The sequence below is a fragment of the Crinia signifera genome, chromosome 2, assembly GCF_055691185.1.
Source record: "Crinia signifera chromosome 2, ASM5569118v1, whole genome shotgun sequence".
Taxonomy (NCBI): domain Eukaryota; kingdom Metazoa; phylum Chordata; class Amphibia; order Anura; family Myobatrachidae; genus Crinia; species Crinia signifera.
In genome coordinates, this window is record NC_139218.1 from 19816002 (window position 1) to 19830582 (window position 14581).

At 44.9% G+C, this 14581-nt stretch overlaps 1 protein-coding gene across 1 annotated transcript in view; it reads right to left on the reverse strand.

Annotated features, from left to right (window-relative positions):
* Positions 1-14581, reverse strand: part of SH3BGR (SH3 domain binding glutamate rich protein) — a 57254-nt gene that overhangs the window by 19368 nt on the left and 23305 nt on the right. The window contains exons 3-4 of the mRNA XM_083170661.1: positions 11878-12063; positions 10777-10857 (exon numbers count right to left, since the gene is read on the reverse strand). Coding sequence (XP_083026787.1) covers positions 10777-10857; positions 11878-12063 — 267 coding nt within the window. The remainder of the gene's footprint in view (positions 1-10776; positions 10858-11877; positions 12064-14581) is intronic.

Consider the following 14581-nt stretch of genomic DNA (forward strand, 5'->3'; position numbering starts at 1 on the left):
ATCCCAGTCATCCAGAAGAATGTATTCAGCGGAGGAGGCATATGCCATGCTTGCCTCTGACTCTGACACAGCCAGTGAGGCAAGCGGGGAATTTGAAGGATTCATCTTAAGCTCCTCTTCCTCCTCTAGTGATGAGGGACCCCCTCAAAGACGCCCCCGTAGAGCAGCTGAGACCCCCCCCCCAATAATTGATCTCATATGGACCCCACCACCAGACAATTTTGAGCCCCAGGTTCCTGAGTTTTTGGCCATCCCAGGAATCCAATTTGATTCAACAGGTCTCAGAGAAATTGACTTTTTCAAATTATTTTTCTCTGATGATTTTATAAATTTAATGGTGGACCAAACTAATTTATATGCCCAGCAGTTTATTGCTCAAAACCCCACGTCATTATTTGCTAGGTGGACCCCTGTAGATGCAGTAGAGATGATGACGTTTTGGGGTCTGGTGTTTCATATGGGCATAGTAAAAAAGCCAGAAATTAGGCAATATTGGAGTACAGATGTTCTGTACAGCACCCCACTTTACCGTATGGCCATGACCCGGAATCGTTTTGAGTTAATCCTTAAATTTTTGCATTACAACGATAATGCACAGTGCCCACCCAGAGATGATCCCACCTTTGACCAGCTATTCAAAGTCAGGCCGGTCATTGATCACTTCAGTGCCAAATTTGAAGAGATGTACATCCCAGATAAATTCATTTGCATAGACGAGTCCCTTATACATTTTAAAGGAAGGGTTAAATTCCGCCAGTACCTTCCCAGTAAGAGGGCAAGGTATGGCATAAAAATGTATAAGCTGTGTGAAAGCACCTCAGGGTACACCCACAGGTTTAGGGTATATGAAGGGAAGGATTCAAGAATTGAACCGCCAGAATGCCCCCCCCCCCCTCCCTCGTAGGTGTTAGTGGAAAAATTGTCTGGGATTTAGTGCACCCCTTCCTGGATAAAGGTTATCACCTCTATGTGGATAACTTTTACACCAGCATCCCCCTGTTTAAGGCCCTTGGTTCAAGAGGTACAGCAGCTTGCGGTACTGTGCGCAAGAACCAAAGAGGCCTCCCAAAAACGCACATTGCCCAAGTAATGAGAAGGGGTGAAAGCAGGGAAATATGCACCGAAAATATGTTGTTGGTCAAATATAAGGACAAGAGGGATGTCCTTATACTGACAACAATTCACGGAGACAGTACCACCTCCGTCCCTGTACGAGGTACCAGTACCCACACCTCAAAACCTAATTGTATCCTGGATTACAATAGGTACATGGGCGGAGTGGATCTTTCAGATCAGGTACTGAAGCCGTACAGTGCCCTGCGGAAAACAAAAATCTGGTACAAGAAGCTGGCCGTGTATATCATCCAGATGGCACTGTATAACGCTTACGTGCTATTCCGTTCTACCAGCCAGAGGGGGACATTTATGCACTTTCAAGAGGAAGTCATAAAGGGCCTAATATTTGGGAACCAGCAGGCAGAGGGCCCCAGTACTTCTAGTACTGGCCCCCGTATTGTACCAGGGCAGCATTTTCCTGATGAAATCCCCTCCACTGGAAAAAAGGGCAGGACACAAAAAAGGTGCAAAGTTTGCTATAAAAAGGGAATAAGAAAGCAAACTATTTTCCAGTGTGACACTTGCCCCGACAAACCCGGCCTATGTATAAAGGAGTGTTTTAAAATATACCACACATCTATGGATTATTAGGTTCATCATTTCACCGTGCTTCGGGGGTCTTGCTAATGCCACATAGCACCCACCATTCATTCCACCAGAATCTGAGCCGCAAAATCCAAAAATCACTCCTTCCCTTCTGAGTCCTGCCATGCACCCAACTGGTATTTTTTGGTCACATGTGAGGCATTGCCGTACTCGGGAGAAATTGGGGCACAGATTTTGGGGTGCTTTTTCTCCTTCATACCTTATGAAAATGACAAATTTTGAGCCAGAACTGCATTTTTGTGTAAAAAAATGTAATTTTTCATTTTCACTGCCCAGTTGTATCAAAATTGGTGAAACCCCTGGGGGTTTGAAATGTACACTATACCCCTAGATGAATTCCCTGAGGGGTGTAGTTTGCAAAATGGGGTCACTTGTGGGGGGGTTCCACTGTATTGGTGCTTCGGGGGTCTTGCTAATGCGACATAGCACCCACCAAAATTCCACCAGAATCTGAGCTGCAAAATCCAAATATCACTCCTTCCCTTCTGAGTCCTGCCATTTTTTGGTCACACATGAAGCATTGCCGTACTCGGGAGAAATTGGGGCACAGATTTTGGGGTGCTTTTTCTCCTTCATACCTTATGAAAATGAAAAATTTTGAGCCAGAACTGCATTTTTGTGTAAAAAAATGTAATTTTTCATTTTCACTGCCCAGTTGTATCAAAATTGGTGAAACCCCTGGGGGTTTGAAATGTACACTATACCCCTAGATGAATTCCCTGAGGGGTGTAGTTTGCAAAATGGGGTCACTTGTGGGGGGGTTCCACTGTATTGGTGCTTCGGGGGTCTTGCCAATGCGACATAGCACCCACCAAAATTCCACAAGAATCTGAGCTGCAAAATCCAAATATCACTCCTTCCCTTCTGAGTCCTGCCATTTTTTGGTCACACATGAAGCATTGCCGTACTCGGGAGAAATTGGGGCACAGATTTTGGGGTGCTTTTTCTCCTTCATTCCTTGTTAAAATGACAAATTTTGAGCCAGAACTGCATTTTTGTGTAAAAAAATGTAATTTTTCATTTTCACTGCCCAGTTGTATCAAAATTGGTGAAACCCCTGGGGGTTTGAAATGTACACTATACCCCTAGATGAATTCCCTGAGGGGTGTAGTTTGCAAAATGGGGTCACTTGTGGGGGGGTTCCACTGTATTGGTGCTTTGGGGGTCTTGCTAATGCGACATAGCACCCACCAACATTCCACCACCAAAAATCACTCCTTCCCTTCTGAGTCCTGCCATGCACCCAACTGGTATTTTTTGGTCACATATGAGGCATTGCCATACTCGGGAGAAATTGGGGCACAGATTTTGGGGTGCTTTTTCTCCTTCATACCTTATGAAAATGAAAAATTTGGAGCCAGAACTGCATTTTTGTGTAAAAAATGTAATTTTTCAGTTGCACAGCCCAGTTGTATCAAAATTGGTGAAACCCCTGGGGGTTTGAAATGTACACTATACCCCTAGATGAATTCCCTGAGGGGTGTAGTTTGCAAAATGGGGTCACTTGTGGGGGGGTTCCACTGTATTGGTGCTTCGGGGGTCTTGCTAATGCGACATAGCACCCACCAACATTCCACCAGAATCTGAGCTGCAAAATCCAAAAATCACTCCTTCCCTTCTGAGTCCTGCCATGCACCCAACTGGTATTTTTTGGTCACATGTGAGGCATTGCCATACTCGGGAGAAATTGGGGCACAGATTTTGGGGTGCTTTGTCTCCTTCATTCCTTGTGAAAATGAAAAATTTTGAGCCAGAACTGCATTTTTGTGTAAAAAAATGTAATTTTTCAGTTGCACAGCCCAGTTGTATCAAAATTGGTGAAACCCCTGGGGGTTTGAAATGTACACTATACCCCTAGATGAATTCCCTGAGGGGTCTAGTTTGCAAAATGAGGTCACTTGTGGGGGGGTTCCACTGTATTGGTGCTTGGGGGGTCTTGCTAATGCGACATAGCACCCACCAACATTCCACCAGAATCTGAGCTGCAAAATCCAAAAATCACTCCTTCCCTTCTGAGTCCTGTCATGCACCCAACTGGTATTTTTTGGTCACATGTGAGGCATTGCCGTACTCGGGAGAAATTGGGGCACAGATTTTGGGGTGCTTTTTCTCCTTCATTCCTTGTTAAAATGACAAATTTTGAGCCAGAACTGCATTTTTGTGTAAAAAAATGTAATTTTTCATTTTCACTGCCCAGTTGTATCAAAATTGGTGAAACCCCTGGGGGTTTGAAATGTACACTATACCCCTAGATGAATTCCCTGAGGGGTGTAGTTTGCAAAATGGGGTCACTTGTGGGGGGTTCCACTGTATTGGTGCTTTGGGGGTCTTGCTAATGCGACATAGCACCCACCAACATTCCACCAGAATCTGTGCTGCAAAATCCAAATATCACTCCTTCCCTTCTGAGTCCTGCCATGCACCCAACTGGTATTTTTTGGTCACATGTGAGGCATTGCCATACTCGGGAGAAATTGGGGCACAGATTTTGGGGTGCTTTGTCTCCTTCATTCCTTGTGAAAATGACAAATTTGGAGCCAGAACTGCATTTTTGTGTAAAAAAATTAATTTTTCATTTTCACTGCCCAGTTGTACCACAATTGGTGAAACCCCTGGGGGTTTGAAATGTACACTATACCCCTAGATGAATTCCCTGAGGGGTGTAGTTTGCATGGTGCCTAAAAATAATCTCATAAAAAGGAGGCTCCAAAATCAAGTAGGTGCTCCTTCTATTATGAAGCCTGTGGTTTGGTCAACGTGCACACTAGGGCCACATATAGGATATTTATGAAAACAAAAGAATTGGGGGAATCAATTTTTAGTCACATTTCTCTAGTAAAATGTACTGTGTTCCTTAGAAAAATTTATTAAAATTGCAAATCTGCAAAAAAAATGAAATTTTGAAATTTCACCTACACTTTGTTTTAATTCCTGTGAAACACCTAAAGGGTTAACAAACTTCCAAAATGCTGTTTTGAATACTGTGAGGGGTGCAGTTTTTGAAATGGCATCATTTATGGGGGTGTCTCACATACAAGTCCCTCAAAGTCACATCAGAACTGAGCTGGTCCCTAAAAAAATCAGTGTTTGAAATTTTCTTGAAAATTTGAAAATTTGCTATTCATATTGTAAGCCTCCTAGTGTCCAAAAAAATTAAAAGGAAGTTGAAATAATGATGGAAACATAAAGTAGACATATGGTCTATGTTAGTTATTAACTATTTTGAGTGGTATGATTATTTGTCTCACAAGCAGAAAATTTAACATTTTGCAAATTGCTAAATTTTCCATTTTTTTCCGACATTTTGGTATTTTTCACAAAAAAACACAGACTGTATCGACGAAAATTTACCACTAACTTGAAGTACAATGTGTCACGAAAAAACAATCTCAAAATCACTGGGATAAGTAAAAGCAAAAAAAAGTTATCCCCACTTAAGTGATACATGTCAGATTTGAAAAAAAGGGCTCTGTCAGGAAGGCAAAAACATGCTGTGTCAGGAAGGGGTTAAGGGACAGAGCAGAGCTCCGGCACATAACCATTGGTAGCAGCGTCTTATAGCTAAGGTGCTGTGTGTGGATCTGAGTATTCAGTCAGTGAACTGAACCAGAGAGTAGCTACCAGGAAGAAGAGACAGGAGCCTTACCATGAGGTGGGAGCATGTGTGCTTAAAAACGGCAGAACTGGATCTATTATATTTGTGTATTTATTTATAATGGTAAGCTCAACCTTTTGCTGACCACCTATTTATATTATTTAAATGTTTAATACAACCCATAGTATAGCCCATCTATAGTTTTAAATATCTATACTGTATTCGATACAAATTATACAATATGCATAATATAAAAAGATCAATGGGTTTATTAATTTCAGGGTCGTTGCTCGGTTCTTCTACTTCTCCTCCATACTACTACACTTGACATCATCAGAATTCTTATCCAGTGATCTCTGAGACATCCATCTGGATCAGGCATGTCCACACTATGGCCCGCCAGCTGTAGTGAAACTACAAGTCCCATCATGCTTTGCCACAGTTTTGCTATTAGGGAATGCTATTGCAAGGCATGCTGGGATGTGTAGTTGCACAACAGCTGGAGGGCGGTAGTTTGGACATGCCTGGCATAGAGTAGTGACCACAGATATCCGCTCTCAGCTATTGGTTACAATTACAGCAAAGATTAAAAAACATAATGGGTGTGTAAAGAAGTTATATTCTCATTAACCGCCCACTGTGGCTGATTGCCCCCATATCTATGCTTACTGTCTCAGGCCTAGCATTATTACAGGTATAATGAGGACTGATTATGTACAAAATGTTAGCAGTGTACCAAGGAGAGTGGGAAAACATCCTTTCCTTACTAATCACTGACAATAAAACTGATGGGAAGACAGAGGTGCAGACGGACTTCATGAGCCAAAGGTTCCCTGCATAATTCTGCCGACGCAGTACAATGGGAGCACATAACATGAAAACTGCTACCATATTTTTTATTGTTGTTCTTCTATAGAATCTTTTAGGTGTTGATGTATCAAGCAGTGAACATATTTGGGAAGTAGACCACGCTTTTCTCTGCTTGATGGTTGGTACATCAATCCCTTAATCTTGAAAGTCACCCTGAGAAACAGAATTGCACCTGATCCAGGGTTTGACAGGGTAACCACTGCCCTTAATGCAATGAGGCTTTCCCCAATATTAGATTTTTTGGGGAACAAGACAGGTTGTGATGGCAATGTGAGGTGTATATGGGCGCAGTGCAGATATGAGATAGACATGCTTGGTACCCCTTAAGTGCTAGACTACCCCCAACCCTATTCCCTTCCCAAAAATCGCACTGATGCTGTGCATGTCCTGTTCTGCAAAATAAACTAATAATCACCTAGCAAAGTATCCTAGCAATCCAACTCCTCCCATCTATTGACGTAAACCTCTGCACCAACGCAGACACAGAATTATTGACTTGCTAGTCCACGTGCTAACCTGTAAAACCTGAGGTGCATTTGCATCAAAGTGAACGCTGTAAAAAAAATGTTTAAATGAACTGGACTAATGCAGTCTATTTATCAAGTAGTAATAATCCTTTCTTTTCTGGAGAAAGGGGATGCGAATGTGTGGTATTATAAACTGCAGGGGAACACTGTTTTGTATTGCTGTGATCTAGAAGACATCTGCTGGCACAACCAATATAGATAGTACCCAAATGGTGGTATCCCAGACCCCCCTATCCCCCACCCCCACCCCCGGAATGGGATCATTCGTCAGACTGCATTTAGGTCTACAAGCATTAGGTCTACACCATTAGGTCGACTTGCATTTAGGTCGACATGGGTTAGGTCGACAGGGCCATTAGGTCGACAGGGTCATTATGTCGACAGTGAAAAGGTCGACATGGGTTTTTTTGTTTTTTTTCAAAAAATCTTTTTTTTTTTTTAAGCGTCGACATGCTTTGGGCACGGTGCCTCAATACGCTCGGCACACTATTTTATTCTCCCACCACTCCCTAGTGGATGGTAGGGCATGAAATACCGCCTGTCGGCACATGTCGACTCATAGAACAGTCAAATGACCCCATGTCGACCTTTTGCCTGTCGACCTTCCCCATGTCGACCTAATGACCCTGTCAACCTTATAAAAGTCGAACTAATGACCCTGTCGACCTAATGACCCTGTCGACCTAAATGCAGGTCGACCTAGTGGTGTAGACCTAATGCTTGTAGACCTAAATGCTGTAGACCAGTGGTAGCCAACCCTAGCCTACGAGAGCTACCAACAGTTCACATTTTCCAGACAACCTAGCTGCTGCACAGCTGCACTCATTAATCACTGACACATTTTAAAAGATACACAGATGGAGCTTATTAGCTCACTTGTGATTCTGTGAGGAGACCTGCAAAACATGCACTGTTGGTAGCTCTCGAGGGCTAGGGTTGGCTACCCCAGCTGTAGACAATATGACCGTATCCGTCACCCCCACCCCTCCCCTGCATCTGCCACATGTGTGTGTTTTGATACAGCTGACACTGAAATGCACTGGGGCCACTAGAGGGCACCCAACTCATACAGAGAGAGGGAGGAAGAGGAGAGCATTGGATGCAAACCATTTATAGGTGCGTTTATTTACACACATTTATTTTGGGAACAATACCATACAGTTTTGCTTACACCATTTACTTCGGTAGACAATTTTTATTTACAACCCACCATGGCTGAAGTTGCCGGGTTCCACCTAACAATGTCCCAGCTCTGGTGACATTTTTATTGGCAAAATCCGATCTGCATCCACAGTCTTATATCTTTGGTTTTAAATCAGGGGCTTTAACCCTTTGAGTGCCAGCGTCTCTGTGAGAGATGTGCAAAATATCCGCTAAATATGTCAACGTCGCTCACATTTGTTATATAAATTCAAATAAAAATGTGTTAAAAAATATGATATTTTTCCTATAAAGTAAACATTACAGGTCAATATGATGGATAAAATTTTGTTTTGCAAATGTTCGCACCTATTTTGCCAAATTCGCTTGGCGCTCAAGGGGTTAAACACGTTTAATTCTTTAGCTACTGTACCGACATTAAATGAATGCAGCTCACAATATATAAACTTTATTTATTACCCAGAATAAACCCATGCAAGCACGGGGAGAATATACAAACTCCACAGTTTGGACCATGGAGGGGTTTGAACCCATGACCTCAGCGCTGTGACGCAGAAATGCACATGGCCAAACGCCAAACATCGGGGCTGGGGACGAATTCGGATTGCATCAAGCGATCCTGAATTGGCCCCTAAGTACAGATCTCTTTGTAAAGCTGGCCATACATCTACAGATTTATTGTTTTATCTGACTGGTTGGAACAACAAAACTGGTAATGGATCACAGCAAATAACAGTTGACCATTTGCTTCAAAATGACAGAAAACTGCCAAAACCTGTAATTATATTACCAGGTTTTTGTTCCAACCAGCCAGATCAGACAATAAATCTGTAGATGTATGGCCAGTTTAAGAGGCCCATTTATCTGGGTGGAATGTTACCGCCCAGGATCGCATTGTAAAATGCAATACCAGCGGTGGAATGTATCATACCTGACCATGCTGGGACAGGGCAAGCAGGGACAGTGGACTCGCAGCCTTGCAAATCAACCAGAATAACCCCCATTACACGATGTTCGCGCAGAGTGGTCATAGATACCATGGCAAATCGTATAGTGTGTACCCAGCCTAGGGCCTGATTCATAAAAATACAAAACACAAAAACAGCGACCTATAGTAAACATACAACTCTGGGGTGTATTCAATGGGCAATGGTGAGCTATGATGGCGAGAAGTGCCGATCAACTGACCCCCCCCCCCCCCCTTCACTCGCCGTTTCCACCTTGCCTGCTTGCGAGGTGGGAACGGCAAGTGCGGACGGCCAAACGGTGAGGCTTGCCGCTATATGCAGCATACCCGCCTATGCGGTGAACCTCGCTATTTCAGGGAATCCTCACCATCCTCTCATGGTGAGAATTTCCCCGGAACATAGAATATGGCGAGCGGCCGGCTAGGGGGCTGGACGGCGAGGATGGATTTTCCTCGCCAAAAAAAAAAAAACCCCAATGAATCAGCCCATTTATCTCAAACTGCAATCTTAACCAAATTTAATCAGATTACTTGCAGCTCCAACAAGAATCTTAAACGTAACATTATATAATTAAAAACTAGTATCAAGGAAACATAAATTTGAAGGTATAAAAATGGGAATTAATATGTGTATGAAGACAGACACAATGTTTATTAGATTAAAAAGGATAATGAAATAACATACTGTACATATAGTTTGGGGGATGATTAGATTGTGGACAGGTGTGTACACAATGGCCGATATATTGGCTGTATGATTGAACAGCTGATATATCGATGCAACATCAGCCAGTGTGTACCATCGATATATCTGTGAACAGCGTTGTTCAGATATATATCATGTCAACTGTGCAACACATCATGCTGTGTGTAGTTCTGTTCCACCGACCACCCATATAGCCACGCTGAGAGACGTCTGTGATTGACAGCTCAATGGGCGGGTTCATGCAAATGTGCCAGCGCATTTATGATGTCAGTCCTGAAGGATCGAGCCGTGTGTATGGAGAACATGCTTCCAGATCCGTCTGTTTATATATATCTGCAGATTAATTGATCTGCAGACATATCTATTAGTGTGTAGCCAGCTTTAGTAGCAGACAGAACCCCAAAACCTTGACATTTCTAACATCATAATAGCATTCTTAAGCATTATTTGACTGCTCAGCTTCCCCCACCTCCCCTCTTCTCCTAAATGATTTTACCACCATATTATCACGGCCGGTGGAGGGTGGAAGTTGGAGCAGGTGTCCCCCCAGATGGCATGGAGGTGAGTGGAAAACTCCCCCCCCCCCCCCCCCCTGGAGCCACTTTGCCGCGCATAGCCCATTAAACCCCCCACTCCACCCCCATGGAGTGATTCGCCAACAGCACGCCTGGAACTTCCCCCCCGTGTGTAGCAGCAGGCCGGGTAGCCGGGTCCGCTGCACGCCCGGATCTGCCGCACGCCCGGCACCATCACCCACCACGCCGCATCTCCAAACCCCCCTGGAGTCATCGGCGCCCCCCACACACACACGTGGAGTCATTGGCACTGCCCCCCGTGGAGTCATCGGCACCCCCGATGACTCCATTTGGAGGGTCTGAGCCATGGTACCAAAGGCCTAGAAAATTACCTGCAGGTGGCGCTCAAACATGAAAGAAAGTTTGACCCTAGAGGCCCAATTGACAGTTTGAGAAACCCTGGGGCAGATGTTTTAAGCATTGGAGAGTAATAAAGTGGAGAGCCTGCACTAACCTGCTCCTAACTGTCATTTTTCCAAGTACAGATGGTTGTAATCCAGTTAGGAGCTGATTGGCTGGTACTTTATATATCCAATTAGAATATCTCCCTCCCTATTTCAAGGGTGTTATTTGAATGTGTTTGCAAACGTGACCATATAAGCAGATTCAACATCCAGTATAGCAGAAAGAGGCCAATACGAGGACGACTTTACCTTTGATCTTGCAGGTTGCGCCAGACCCAGAAACACATAGATTTCATTCCCTTCTTTCGCATCAAAGAAGGACTCAAAGTCCTGAAATAAAAAGACTGGAATTAAAAATGGTCTAGTAAACATCCAAGTGGAAGTGTGATAAGAATAATGCTATAACTTAATTCATACCTCCAAACTGTCCCGACTTTTTATCTCCAGCTTCGGTAAGCCTGATTCTATTGCACAGGCTGAGTAGGTTCTGGGTTATGCACAGACTCCACACAGTGGATAAATCAGGGCCATCTTAACACATGGGCTTAACTGGCAGCTGCCCAAGGGCCCCCAAATTATATGGGTCTTTGAGCTGGGGCAGATTGGGTTGTGGGCATCTTCTTTGGCGGCAGTGGAGAATGCTGCCTAGTGACCATGATTGTGAATCACACACAAAAGGAGAAACCAGGCAGCATTCACTTCCTGCTTCCCAGTCTGCAGACAGACAGTGATTGGGCTGTCAGCATGCTGGATGGTGGATGGCTAGAGCTATCCACCAATCAGAGTCCAGCATTCACTTCCTGCTTCCCAGTCTGCAGCCAGACAGTGATTGGCTGTCAGCATGTTGGATGGTGGATGGCTAGAGCTATCCACCAATCAGAGTGACTGCCATTCCATGTATGGAAGCAAGTGGAAAGATGACATAGGACCACAGAAGGAGTGTGTTATGATTTATTTTTTTATTACATTGTTTCCAGTGAATGGGTGTGGAGGGGCCCCAAATGAATTTCTTTGCCCCGGGCCAACAATGCTGTTAAGATGGCCCTGGTTTGGACGGCAGCAATCTGATCACAGAGTCCTGAATCACCCCGCTGCAATTAGGTCTGAATAACCCACTAAGTATCATTATCCGTACAGGTATCAGGCCGAATACATCAATACTGTAGACTCCAGAAAGATGAAAAGTTCTATCATCGGGATCACTGACAATTGAGTAACACTGAGCTTATCACCATAGCGAGTGTTGGTTGGGTAAATATTAATTTAGAGGGGAAAGAGAAGCTGGCGTGTTCGTCCAGAACGCAGATTGTAGGTGTTTTATTCTGTGTTACTTATGACATCACCACCTACCCCACAATACTGCTCCTCGTTAAAGATCTGGGGAGGAAGAGGAATCCCGTTCTTTGGCTTTTTCTCCCCGGGTACGTTGTCTCTCATCCACTGTCGGTTGTCATCATTACACGCAATGTCTTTTGCTTCATAATCAATTCTGTTTGCCTCCAAAAAACCAACCACTTCCTGTTGTTTCTTCTTTATCTGTTTACGGAAGGACAGAATATATTAGATCATTATATTGTTTTTGTTTTTCATTCATAGTAGTTGATGTTGAAAAAAGACGTACGTCTATCAAGTTTGACCATTTTACAGGACCCATTACAGGGTTTGGTCTAGATGTGGTATCCCCATTTGAATATATCTCCTTTGTTTCAACTTTCGGCTAATGGGGATTATGGGTTGTAACCCGAAATGATTTTTTTTTTCTCAATAAATGTTTGTCAAACCTTTTTTTTTTATGTATTAATTTTGTCTGCCAACACCACCTCTTCTGAAAGGGAGTTCCATACCCTTACTGCCCTAACAATAAAAATAAAAAATTTCCTTCTAAGGGTACGTAATCTCCTCTCCTCTAGTCTGAGCGCATGCTCACGTGTCTTAAGCAGCCCATACACGTCCCGATGCGTGCGTGCGTTGTGGGCTGCAATAGCAGGGATCACATTGCATTGCATGTGCATGCATTGTGCATGCAATGCGATGCAATTTGATGAAACCTAAGTACAAAAAGTATGTGCAAGCACTTTTTGTACTGTGCGATGAGGTGCGCGAGAGCGCGCACCTCAAAGCACACATCGGCTCAGCACGCTTAGCAGCGTGTATGGGCAGCTTTAGTCTCCAACCTCAAAGCAAAAAGGGTTCCTGAAAGTTTGTTATATTGCCCCCTGATATATTTGTACATGTTAACGCATCTTTGCCAGTGTAAACCTTTCCTAATAGTTTATGGTCTCCATTCTTTTTATTAGCTTGGTTGCCCTTCTCTGGATTTTCTCCAGCTCTAAAATGTCCTTTCTGTAATTTGGGTCCCAAAAGGGCACTCCAAATTCCAGATGAGGTCTCACCAGTGCCTTATAGAGTGATATAATTACATTGGCTTCCCTAGTTTCCATGAACCTTTTAGCCTAATACCCCTCTCACATGGAAAAAATAATCCGGGTCGACCTGGATCACTGTGCGGTGTGAAAGGACCTTTAGAAAGATCCCAGCTCCAGCAACCCGGCAATCCAACCCGGGTTAACAGAAGGGTTTTACCCGGGTCGGTTCTTGGTTGCTGTGCGGAGTGACTGGGTTACCAAGGTCCCGTTCACACTATGGAGGAGGCAGCGCTTGGAGACATTGTCAGCTCCAAGCAATGCTTCCTCCCCCACTCCCCGATGACACGCTGCTGCTCAGGCCCGTGTGATGGCAGCGACCCAGTTTATTCACCTCGCAAATGTGAGGTCACTCCTGGGACAGATCTGTGTCCAAATCCTGGGAGCTACCCGGGATTTATAATGTGAAAGGGGTACTAGTGGCTGCACCATGACACTGAGTACTGCACCCCAGTTTGTTATCAATTTGGACTCCAAGGTCCTTTTACAATTCTGAAGAGGCCCCAGCACTGAACCCTGTGGCCAGGCCTGACATCAGGGGGAGACTATGGGGATTCCAATCCCGGGCCCAGACAAATCTGAGGGCCTTCATTGGCTCCTTTCGCCAATCGCGGTATAGTGATGCTTGCTATCACTGCGGTGGAGGGTTAAGGATGGAGCAGAGCAGATCTGCTAGACACACAAGGCCAGATGCACTAAGCATCAGAAGTGATAAAATGGAGAGTGATAAACAGCCAGCCAATCAGCTTCTACCTGTCATGTCACAGGCTGTGTTTGAAAAATGTCAGACAGGAGCTGATTGGCTGGTTGTTATCACTCTATTTTATCACTTTTGAAGCTTAGTGCATCTGGCCCCTAGTGAGCAACAACCACTTTCCCTCCCATTTTCTGTGCAGCAGGCAAGCAGGCCACCTGTAAACAAGAGGAGCAGTCACACGGCCAGCACATACTGTACACCCACGATGAAGCGGCTAGTAGCAGCAGCAGTAATGAGTCCTGTACGCTGTGCCCAGCCCTGGCCAGGCTGTAATAAATCAGGAAGACTTGGGGGTGAGGAAAGGCTCTTCCTATCTCTCTCCCATACCTCCCAACTTCTGTCCGTATGAAATAGGCGAAGCCGCGCGAGCGCCCGAAAAATGCAAATGAGGGCGCGGCTTATGCTAATTAGCCGTGACTTCATTTTCATACGAGAATAGACGCTGTGCGCATGCGCACAGCGTCTATTCTACTAGATTGGGGGTCTCCCAACTGCCACCCCCCGCAGCGGGACAATGCCTGCCGCGGGTGGGACAGCGGGACAGGACCCGAAAATCGGGACTGTCCCTCTAAAATCGTGACAGTTGGGAGGTATGCTCTCCTCCCCTTCCTATTCAGGCTTCATGTTGCCTTGGTCGCAGTGCAATGCCTCAGTCTGGGGCTCTGGGGTTGGCAGGCATCAGCACCTTGACAGAGGCGCAGGGGACAGGAGAAAGTCGGCACCCCCCATCTACCTGGCGGCATTCGCCGGGAGGGTTAAAATTCGTCGCCTGGGGCAGAGAGCCCCTGAGGCGTTGAATAGGGCGGAGGGGCGGCTGCCGGGCGAATCTCCCTGAAGGGAGAATTGCGGCGAATCCTACACAGGATTCGCTGCC